At 49.1% G+C, this 11,696-nt stretch overlaps 1 protein-coding gene across 1 annotated transcript in view; it reads left to right on the top strand.

The window, feature by feature from the left end:
• Positions 1–11,696, top strand: part of POU2F3 (POU class 2 homeobox 3) — a 42,345-nt gene that overhangs the window by 7,962 nt on the left and 22,687 nt on the right. The window contains exon 4 of the mRNA XM_026863745.1: positions 8,833–8,867. Coding sequence (XP_026719546.1) covers positions 8,833–8,867 — 35 coding nt within the window. The remainder of the gene's footprint in view (positions 1–8,832; positions 8,868–11,696) is intronic.

Here is an 11,696-nt window from a genome sequence, read left to right as displayed (position 1 = left end):
CACCATTCTCATTCATTTGCAAGGCTTTAAATGTTGGATCTAAATAAAATAATTCACCATGCAGCAGTGGGTGATGTATAAAATAACTTGGAAAGCTGAGATTGGCAATAACATAAGTGCTCAAACAGCTTATAAAAACTGTTTCCGATAATACATGTGGGCATACACACTCAACCAAGAGCTTATCTTTCACATCCCAAATAAATAAATGAAAGTAGGCATGTTGTGTTCCTTTCTTCTGCAAATAATACATATTTCATCCCCCACTCTTTGCTCTTCCTTTTCCAGATTTTTGAAATTAAAAGAACAGAAAAGAAAAATAAGAATGGTTAAGATCTAGTGGCCCTGAATTACTTAGCTACTACTAGTTTACGATGGTAAAAAAAAAAAAAAAAACAGAAAAAAAAAAAACACTGGAGGGAGTTGGGTGCCAAAATGCTTTTGTAAACCAAGCCCTTGATCTAAAACTGATGCCTAAAGATCTGATGGGAAGTGTCAGTAGCAGAAGTATAATCTCATCCTTTCATATCTCTGCCAGTTCTAGGCTTAGAGGGGAAAAAAAGGGTAATTTGGGGCATTGTTTTACTTTGAAAGTGTTTAAAATAATCGTGGGGCTTTTTTTTTTTTTTTTTGGAGAAAATTTTCAAAATTGTTCGTCTCTTATAGGAGGTTAGGAAAGTTGAGTTGCTGCGTTGGTTTTGTTTTGTTTTTTTTTCTTTTTCATCTACACCAATTTCACAGAAAATGCTTCAAAGCTTTTTCGTAAGATGTTCTCCAAAAATCCATTTTTCTTTGATGCCACTCCTCCACGTCTACCGGTTGGAGCGAAACTTTGCCATTTTACAAAAAGCTATGATTTAAAAAAAATATATATATAGAATTTTAAGGAATATCACCTACCCTGCCTACTCCTGTGACTCTTAATCCTCCCTTGACTGTAGCTCTGCCTTTTTTACCACAGTTATGTGTGCGAGGAGGAAGAGGGGAGTAAGGCAGGAGTTTCTCCCGCAAGGGCCGTGGTTTGGACTGATTTGCCCTGGCAGCCAGGAGCTGCGTGGGTCAGTCCAGGGCTGAGTGCTGGGTCATCTCCCCAGTCCGAGGGTCATCCTTGCCCTTTCCTGGGCGATGTCAGCTCGGTTTAACGCTTGGCCTGAGGCGCCTGCGGCTGGGCTTGCAGGCAGTCCCACTGACTCCATGGGGGGTAATGACAAGCGTGAGTTTTATGCTTGGCTGGAAGCTCTTTTCATCTTTTTAAACTGATGAAAGCCATGCCAGCAAGTTCTTTTTTTTTTTTTTTTTTTTTTAATGGGAACTGTGGGGGCTTGGCACTGCAGAGTGTCGCCCCTGGTCTTCAAGCCGAAAGGCAGAGATCTCCCCCTTCTTGTGGTTTATCTAAGCCCTCTGTATCTGATGCAACAAAATGCTGAGGTGGGACTTGCCTCTGTCTGTCTGTTTGTTTGTGTCAGACACTTGTTCCCCGTTTATCTGCTTGATCAAAACAGGTTACACCAAGCAAAGCTACTTCCCTTTGATTTCATCTGTTGAGGCTATGGGGGGGAAGCCAAAGCTTTAACAAAAGGGCGATAGGGAAGCTCTTCAAACACAACCATCGGTAACTGAATAGCTGCAGGCGCTCCGAACATCTTCCCTCCCCACCCTGTAACAGGGGGAACTGGCCGGCCTGCCAGGAGCCCAGGGCGGGGTGCGCGATGGGCACCCCAGCACCCGGGGAGAGGAGCTGGGGTGTGGACGTGTGGGTGCAATATAGGACAGCCCGACGGCGTTATCGCAGCCTCGGGAGCAGCTGGTATCACTCCCCGGGATGCTGGGGGATGGCTGACCCGGCAGCTTCGCCCAGCTCTGTCGGGGCTGGGACTGGGAAGAGCAGGAGCCAGGTAGAGGAGTGTGGTTTCATGGGGAGGGCGCAGGGAGCCAGAGAGCTGGGCTCCTGGCCCACTTCGGACTAGTGGCTATGGTAGCAGGGCTACCCAACCCTCGCAGCTTGGGTAACCTATCTGAGCCTATTAGGAAGCAATAAAGCAGATATCTTCTCTCCGAGGGTAAGAAAGACCCTCTCCTTTAAACCCCAAGAAAATGGAAGCGGTAAGGAGCTACGATGCGTCTGCTCCCGTGTCCCTTTTGAGGACGTTCCCCTGAACGTCATCCTTCTCCCCCGGCATCCTCAACGTCAGCCAGCTCGTGCCTGTGGCAGGATATCGGTACGAGAGACCTTCCTCCGCTGCTGCCACCAGAGACCTGAGGTCCCCTGACAGTGCAGGAGGGAAAGCAAGGGCAGCTCTGGCTCTGGGCACCGAAACTTCCACCCAGCACCCCAGCTTCGGTGTATTTAATGCATTTTGCATTAAATCAGGGTAGATGGAAAACCACAGACGTAGTCCCAGTCTTCCTCTCTGCCACACACTCCCTGTGCAAGTTAAGTCTCTCTGTTCCTCAGCTCCACAGTGAGGGTCCCAACCACCTCTGCCACCTTTCTGCCAGGGTGTAAGCTCTTTGGAGCAGGTGCTGCTCTCCCAGGGACGGTACCGCTCCGGGCAGAAGGGAGCCGTGATCTCCGCTGGGCTCTGGGACGGCTGTTTGTTGTGTTCCAGTCACAGGTGTCGGGCTAAGGTCTCCTTTAAACTTTGATGCCTCATGCTGGAACAGGGTCTGGAGGCTCCGACCTCTGTGTCAGCTTCCAGCTCGGGCAAAAAGAAATGTGCACCAGCAAGGGATGCCAGGCTGAGCAGTGCCATGGCTTGTGCGAAATGAGTTGGTGGGTGCTGGGGCGGCGCTGCTCGGGGCACAGGGACTCTCCGGCGAGCTGAGGGCTGCACTGTCTGAGCTTTTTTCTTTTGCCTTTTGTTGTTACCGCTTCAGATAGGGCTGGAAAAAGAGATTGCCAGGGCAAAGTCTTTTGAGGAAACTTGGCCTTCCCCGGCCCCCTGGCTGAGCCTAGACCTTGGCTACGCCTTTGCTCTCCAAGGCTAGCTCTCCCTCGTGAAACTTTCCTCAAAGCCTCCAGGATTTCTCTTGTCTCTTCCCCCTGCAGCCATGCACAGCCCCAGGCCAAGTCCCGAATAAATGAAAGCTGCAGCAGTCGGGCTGGAAACAGCTGGTTGCTATGGCAATTGGCCCTGCTCAGGATTTGCATAAGGCTGATGATTTTCATAGCACAGCCACATTTAAGGCAAGCAGGAGAAATTTCCATATTCCCAGCTCCGAGTCAGTTGGGGCGTGGGGGAGGCCAGGAGGGGGATATTTGAAATTCAAATGAAGGTGATTAGGGTTTGAGGTTGGGTTATTTTATTTTTTTTTTCTTAAACATCCCATTATGGAAGAGGATAAAAAAGGATGGGGAGGGGAAAGGGGAACAAAAGGCTGGTTTGACTTGAATTAGAGGGGCAAAGGAAGAGCTGGTCTGATCTGCCTCTTGCCTCTGGTCTAAGAGAAGAGACTTGCCCTCTCCCAGCACCTGCAGGTGAAATGTTTTCCGTGGGAACAACTGCTGCCCTTGGGTTTCCTTCTGGAAACGGCCCGAGTCTCCCACACTCGCTGTCCTGCTTTCTCTCCCTGCCCCATGCGAAGGGTAGATTGCACTCAAAGCTGCTGTAGGACCAGAAGATGGGATTTCTTTGATGCGTTGCTGACAAAGGGAAAGGTGTTTTGATAACCCAGGGGTTTGCACCCAAATAACACACTTGAGTCGTCAGTGAAAGCTTCCCCTGAAGTCTGTAGTCATCTGAGTCAGCACAGACTCACTTCTCTTGCTAACCAGCCTCAGTTTTCCCATGGAGATGCTCCGACGCCCCAGTTTGGTCCGTTTGTGACTTTAGAGCAAATAGTTAAATCGCAGCCCTATCCGGCTGCCTCCAAAACTCCCCGTTCTGTTCACGCTTTTCCTTGCTCCCTGCGAAAAGCACTTCTCAGGGCAAGGCTTGGGAACAGCAATCACACCACGAGGTCACGTAAGGACCCAGGGAACTGACTGGTGGCTGCTCAGCTTCACTTTCTTCTCCCCGGTGCCACTGGATACAGCAGGGGGGAATCAGGGGGAGCCACTAAAACGGAGAGATGGTGATTTGAGTGAGCTCCCGCCACCCAGGGCTTTTCCTGCTGGTTCTGGAGAAGGTGCTGGTCTGACTGGGAACAGTAACGTAAGGGCTATGACTTGGCGTTTGCTTGCGTCTCCAAACTGCATTGAAATCCCGCAGAGTGTATTTGATGCTGAATAGATTTTAGCTTAATAGAACCACATCCTTCTCGGTGCAGGTGGCCATTTTGCTTCCTTTACAGCAAGTGGGTCCGGCATTGTTTATAGCTATAATAATTGTTGCCACTGTTTTCTCTACCTGCTCCCGGGTAATCTCGTAACTTCACATGTCATTTGAGGCGAGAGATTTGATTTGTGTCCCAGTTCATGTGAACAAGTTAATAGCTAAGCTTCTAGGAAAAGCACATTGAAAGGCACTCTGCATCTGGCCTGCTATGCCAATCTGTAGTGGCACTGTGCTTTATCAGCTGGAGTGCTAAAGTCTTCGGGATAGGTGAGATTAATCTTAATTTTAGATATTCAATACTTTGAAGCTGAAGCCTGACCTGCTCACCCCGGGCTCCTTGTGCAGTCAATGCTGAAAATAGGGATCTCCAGAAGGTGATTCATCTCCCTGCCGTCTATCTCGGGGGCGAGATGAATTGCCCTCTGGAAGCGCCTGCTTCCTCTCTGTGGCTGTAAAGGGAGCCTAGAGCAATTGGCTCGGAATTAGACACCTAAAAGTTAGACATCTAAGCCCAGGCAGCTGAATCCCCTGCCTGGTGTCTGCCTGGCACTGTTCCTCCATCGCCGTTCAGCTGTTCTGAATTTCCCTCCCAAATGCACGCGGCAAAAAAACTGATTCCCTGTGGGAATTCCCCAACACCTGTTAAAGATTGAAATCACCTTCTAACTCCCTGTCCCTTCTGTGCAGCTGAGATCAAACCGTGGGGTGAATTCAGCGTGCAGTTGGGGGGGAAGGGGGGGTAAGGGCAGCCTCTTGGTTGCAGCTCGGGTTTTGGCACTGGGTGAGAAGCCACGGGAGGCTGTCACTCCCCGTCGGTGACACCTGCGTGTTGCTGCATGCGTTGCCTTGTGAAGATGAGGGAACACCCCAATCTTGATTTTACTTTTCTTTACTTTTATCCTCAAGTGCTGGACTGGCTTGGCGGCTTCCAGTGGGAATCGTGTCGGTTCTGATAGAACCGCTAGTCTTTGGTTTTCAGAGCAAACGCTGCGTTCCAGGCAGGGGGAAGAGCAGCGGGTGGGGGGGAAGCCGTCCGGAACTGTTCTGCTGCTCCCATCCCCAGAGAAACCTCCCCAGGCAAACTCGCACCAGATCTGATGCCAGTGCTATGCAAAACAGCTGCCAGGTGAACCAAGGAGAGCAGCATGGTCCCTGTCTGCCGCGCTGCGGGAGCCAGCTGAGCTTATCGCTGCCTTTTTCCCCCTGCCCAGAACGCCCATAAAGAGGGGAAGGAAGACTTTTTTTCATGGGGAAGCTCCCAGGAGCCACAGTGCAAGGGGCTCAAAGCGATCTTTCTCTATTTCAATCCCAGGGCTTCCCCAGTTTGATGCAATTTAAGGAGGGGAGGACTGCGTCTAGCAGACGCTGGAGACTTTGGATCCCATTGTGTCTGGCTGGTGTAGCAAGAGGCAAGTTGTTGGCTGGTGTGAAGCTCCATTAAAATTAGTAGAGTTCTGGCAGTTTACAGCAGCGGAGAATCTGCTGCCACTTACACTTTTCTTTCTTTTTATCTCCTGGAGCTAGAAAAGATTAAATCTTAAGTGCAGATCCTTGTTGTTTGAACAGCCCGTTCCTTTAAGGAGAGAAATGACTCCTTCAGTGTGAGTCCTGATGTTGATAGAAACTTGGAGGAAACTGAGTCTGTTTTTAAAATATTTGTAGGAAAGTTACTGATTTAACTGAAGGAGGAGAGTTGTTATCCCTCTCACATTCAAACCCTGGCTTGCAGCTGGAATCATTTTAATTTTACTCGAACACAAGCTTTTACTCAAATAGAAAAATATGAGATCTGTTTGCAAATAAATCTGTGCACCAACACTCACTTGTCCTGCCGAATCGTTGGTGGGATTTGTGTATCCAGCTCCCATTTACATAACCACTGGGAGTAGAAATCACCTTGCCCAGTTTTAAATATCTCACTACTGGACATCTAAGTCTGAACTAGTTGCCCCTGGGTCCCTTTGTAGTCAATAAAGACAAATAGTCATCTCCAGAGGGCCATTCATCTCAGCACAAGATAGGCGTCTAAGATAGGTCAGATGAACGGCCTCTGGAGGTGCCTATTTCTCCTCGCTGTCTACCAAGACAGCCTGGGGCAGTTATCTCAGACTTAGACGCCCAAGCTACGACTGAGTTAATGTCAGTCCCCGTGCATATTTGCAGTATACTCCACTGTCACACAACACCTGGCTGAGGTGCTCCCCAGCACTCCTGTTGATCCGCAGCCGGACCTGCAAGAGAACAGAGGGTAAGAACTGGAGGCAGCTGTGTCTGGCCTTGAAGGAGAGGAAGGAGGAAAAGAAAGGTGGAAGTCCGTCAGCTGCACGTGCTTGTGAAGGGAGTAAAAACTAAGTAATGGTAAGCGTGGAAGAGGAGGAAAGAATGTGCTGGGGAACTTGGACCTGGTGGTAGCGATATGGAGGGAAACTCCATTCCAGCTGTGCATCTCAAATTCCAAGTTTCGGGGTGTATGATCGTGACTCAGAGCCATCATCACGGGGACCCAGGGATTTCCCTCAAGGTCTTCGAACCGGGCCTCATCAACGAGCTGCATTTGAACGCGAGCAAAACTCTTACATCCAGGAAACCATAAAATTGCCTTTTCCTTCCTGTTCTATTTTAGCAACTGGGAACTTTATTTCCTCCTCCTCTCCTCCTTGCCTTTCTTCCCTTTAGCTACAGCCTTTAGATTGCATCAACCCCCCATGGGTTTCAAAGGTAGAAACTGCAGGCCTTGAAGATCCTCACACAGTCCCGCTCAGGTGTGTGGATACTGATTGCGATCATCTATTAACACTATCAGCATTCCCATCGTTTATATGTGCAGTTGTTGGCTCTTGGGGCGTAGAGCTGGAACGCAATGAATGAACAAATTCCTCAGGCGGGAGCAGCTGGAGAGAGGTGGTCAGGGAGCAGATGGTTACAGAGAGTGGCACGGGAGCACAGAAACACGTGGCAAGTTGGAGGGTTGTAGTAGAGTAGGGAATTACATGGAAGAAGATAAAGACCTGAGATTGGGAAGAGAAAAAGCTTTGAGAAGCAAGACAGGAGGAAGCCAAGGGCAGGCTCTAGCAGAGCAGAAATGCAGACAGGCTGGGGGAGAAGGTGCAGAGCTGGATCTAGGTTGAGTTGCGGATGGTGAGAAGACAGAGGAGATTTGAGACCAGGGGAGGGCAACAGCTTGTTCTGCTGTGCAGCAGTGCTCTGGTACCGTTTGACAGCAAAGACCTGCTCAGCCTCACAAGAGCAACAGAGGCAGCTCAGTTTCCACCGTCAACGCCGTTAACGTGTTGCAGATCAAATCTCCAGAGCTGTTTCTAGATAGCAGAGGGTGCCATGAAATTGTTATCATTGACTCTGAAATCTTTTGCCATCTATGAATAATTGTACCAAGCCCGTTCCCCCTGAGGATCTCAGAGACCCGTGCTGATTCACCTGGGAATATGGTTTGTAGGGTGCAAGCTGAAAAGCTGAGTGCTAGAGGAGGGGAGAGGCTTGTTCAGCTGAAGAAAGCGAGTCAATGGGAGAGCTGGGTTTGCACTCCTGCCTGCACAGCCTCTCTTAACTGCTTTCCAACTTTTTGCAAGAGAGACGTGAACTACTGAAAAACATGATGTGTTGAAGCTTGATCAGATCACAGGGCACGGGCTATGCTTTATGGGGAACGTTATACTGGAAAAAAAAAAAAGAGGAGCAGGAGGCCCTCAGGGCTTGTGCCAGTGGGATGTGAACAATTTAAGACTGTTTATCACAAACTCAGTTGGACTGGAAGAGAACAACTCAGGGAATGGATTGCAAAGGGAAGGGAAGGGGTATCTTGGGGTTGCCTTTGCACTAAAGAGCTTCGTGGAATCCCTTAAAGCATTCAGATCTGTGGAGCATACAACCTTTCCTCTGTGATGTTCTTGATGAATTTGGCAGGTGTGATGGGGGGGGGGGAATGTTTATCATCAAAGAGGAATGAGTGAGGGCCTGTGCGGTACCTTCAGGCTGAAACCTGTCTGATTTTTTTCCCCCTGTGCCTGCCAATCTCTTTTGGAATCAAGGAGACGCCTCTTGAGCACAACCCCACGGCACCCTCTGTTCCTTTAGATATCCCGTAATTACTCAGTGCCACACGGGTTCCTGAAGATCCCTGGTTAACAGGCTCGGCCACCTGTTTGCTAGCCTCTCCCACAGTTAGTCCTTGTTTTCTGTACCGTGCCTCGGTCCTGGATTTCTCTGGAGAATTGCAATGTCCTCCAGCTCACCTCTGCTGGAATCTCCCTTGCAGTCTGTGAGCTTTCCCCCACCCTTGCTGCTCAGGTATCTCCCGGGCAGAAGCACTTCTGTTACTCTTCGGCAAGGGCCGATACCAAGAAACGTAGCAAAAGCTGCCTTCGTACTTCCATTGCTGCATTCGCACCGACTCCACCTTCCTCCTCCTCTCCTCTCTCTTACAGTGAGCTGGGCTTGCAGAGTGTCTTCGGTTACGTGTGCTCTAAGTTCTGGAAAGTTTACCTCAGTGCTGACTGTCATTAATACTGAGATATTTTTTCTGTTTGTCTCGTTGTAGGGAATGAACAGAATGGGCTGGACTTTAACAGGCAGGTAAGACACTCCCTGGGTTACCAGGTATTCTCCTGCTTTCTTGACTTACTGTTTTTTAATTGCTCATCTTGCTGAGTCCCAGGCAGCTATACTGACTGCTAAGAGATAAAAACTGTTAGGTCAGAAGCTACCATTAAACAGACCACATAAGTTATTCCCAATTCCCCTTGTGGGATAGAATGACAGATTAAACTTCTGGTTTCCAGGCCTTCCTATTTCATAGAAGTTCAGTTTAATTACAGAGTTTCTTTAAATCACCATTTGCTTGAGGCTTTTTAATTTTTTTTTTCCCATTGTCATTTAGAAACAAAAGGGATCTCAGTTACACTGGCAGATGTGCAAATCCCGCCCCAAAGCCCCATGCATTTCTCCTGCTTGTGACACTGGTGCTGGAAGCACTGTGGTATGCAAGTCTAAGAGCACGGGGCTGACTCACAGGAGCATCACCGAGGACTGGAGATGAAGTGGTTTGAGGTCTTGGAGTTCATAGGTCTAGAGCAGACCTGCCTACAAGAGCAGATTCCTCTTTGCAAGACAGTGGGGAAAGGGACAGCAGATAAAAGCAAGTGCTTTTTGCAGGGCAAGCAAGCCCTGATTGCAAATGAACGCGTGAGGGACCGTTGTCTCTGCTGTGTTTGCTGGTAGCCTTCTGCTTCATAGAGCTAAAAGCAACCCCTGTCTCACTGAGGGCCTGGAGATTTTCATATGTGGCTCTGAGAAATCCCGAAATGTCACATCAGGATTGCAGTGGGAGGAAGGCGGCAGCCCCCCGGGGAGTATAGGTCTCGAATCTGTGCAGACACGTGGGAAAATGCTCAGAGTCCAGAGCTAAGGACTCCTGCGGCCGTCAGCGGAGCTGGACTCAGACCTTGTAAAGACGAAGAGGAGGTCTAGAGAGCTGACCCACGGCTGCACAGCAGGGCTCTGGGGGCTGGCCGGGGGAAAGCGACAGGGGCTGTAACTCCACGGGCAGTCGGTAGCGTCTGGAGCAGATGTTGGCACTCAACAGCACGGCAACCGCCCTGCTCCCAGCCGTGCGTTCCCCACCCGCGAAGGTCGCAATCCTTAGCAGAGGCTCCCTGCTAGCAGCAGGTGGGAAGCTGCAGCTTCTCGCTGTGACTTTTCTGTCCTTCAGGCTTGCCTTGGTGGCTCTTGTCTGACAGATGTCAGCGAGCTGCTGTTTGTTTGTTTGGTTTGGCTGCTCTGGTTTTGGGTGGGTCGTAACTTCCTATCAAAGGTGTCTTAACACGTTCAGCCATCTTCCAGGTTTTTGGAATACCCAGCTGAAAACAAAAAGTCTTGTGTCTCCAGCTCTGTGGATTGCAGAGCCCAAAGCACAGGCTTTCTGCACGCCAAGAGAAGAATCCAACTTGCTTATAACTAGTGATAAAAGGAAATTCCCTCAAGATAGAAATAAGCTATGAAGCTACAAGATCATTACACGTTGCAAACTTTTCCTATGGCAACACCACAAAGATGTTAGAACTGGAAGCTGGGCTGAGGTTAATCAAGGAAACATTATTGACTGTGGTGAGGGCGGTGCCGATTTACACCCACCGATGATTTGACCCATTATCTTTAAGGTCCTAGTCCTCTGCACGTCCCTGAACGAGTGGCTGCTGGTGAAGTTGAGGGGGCAGACAGCTCCACCATCAGTAGGATTTTGGGCCAGAGTCTGCTTGGTAGAAACGTCCTCCTCCCCAAAAAGAGACAGTGGTTTTAGGACAGCTCTTGTAGCATTCACTTCCCACTTGTGTTTTCCTCCTTCTGTCAGAGGGGTACCACGAAACCCCTTTCATTTGTGCCAGCATGTCTGAGTAACTGGGTAGCAAACCTGACTGGCGACTTATTAAGGTTTAAAAAGCACAGAACCTGTGAACAGCCTCATATTAATGTGTTGGGTTTTTTGTTTGGGTTTTTTTTTTTTTTTCAATCTGGTCCGATTCTCCAGAACACATGCGGTGCCCACAGAAGGGGTTTTGCAATGATGTCAGGGATGGGGCTGGAACGGTCCGTGTGAGTGGACAGAGGCGTTGGAAATGGCTCTTTGTCTCCCTCTCTTGGCCCTCGCAAGGCCACGTGTAGACTTGAGCCATTATTGTTATTATTAGTTTTAAATGAGCAGGAGCCCAAATGCACGCGGGTTATACACTCCCGTTTCAGGCTGACCTCAGCTATTGGTGAATTCATCTTCGATTCAGCAAATAGATTGCAAATGGAGAGAAAAAGGAAGAAGGGAGATATGGAAATATCAAAACGTTTTCATGTAAAATCAGGTGCTGAGCTCTTTCATTAGGGGTGGAGGTTGGTGGGTTTTTTAATTTTGGTTTGGGGTTTGAGGTTGGTTTTGGGTGGCTTTCTTTTTTTTTTTTTTTTTTTTTTGTTACCTTGCAATTCAAGTTTTCAAACCGAAGCCAGAGAAGTATGGTTTGAAACCCAACTGCAAACCGAATGCAAGAGCTGCTGAGCTCTCTTTGACTTTATTTGGAGTGCTGGGCGCTAATCACTTTGAAGATCATAAATCTCACATCATTTAAGCCTCTCCCCCAGTCTTTGTAGATGGCCTACATTTCAGGTCTGTTTCCCTCCCATGTTATGCTCCAGGCGGGAAGAGAAGGGTGGAGTGACCTGGTTAGACCCCTTACCTGCCTACCAATTCCCTGCTGTGGCTTCTCTCACCCTGCAAACGGGGAGGAGGGAAACTCTTGCGGAGTTTGAGGTTTTCTCGCAGTTTGTGGGTCAGCCCTGAGCTTTATGAGAAAGCTGCCTTCTGATCCCTCAACCTATTTGGCAAACATTTCTTTCCCCCCCCCCCCCCCCCCAGGATAT

The sequence above is a fragment of the Athene cunicularia genome (genome assembly GCF_003259725.1).
Source record: "Athene cunicularia isolate RWA chromosome 24 unlocalized genomic scaffold, athCun1 chr24_part1, whole genome shotgun sequence".
Lineage (NCBI taxonomy): Eukaryota > Metazoa > Chordata > Aves > Strigiformes > Strigidae > Athene > Athene cunicularia.
The sequence above is the reverse complement of the archived record's forward strand: the minus strand, read 5'-3'. Positions and strand labels throughout refer to the sequence as shown.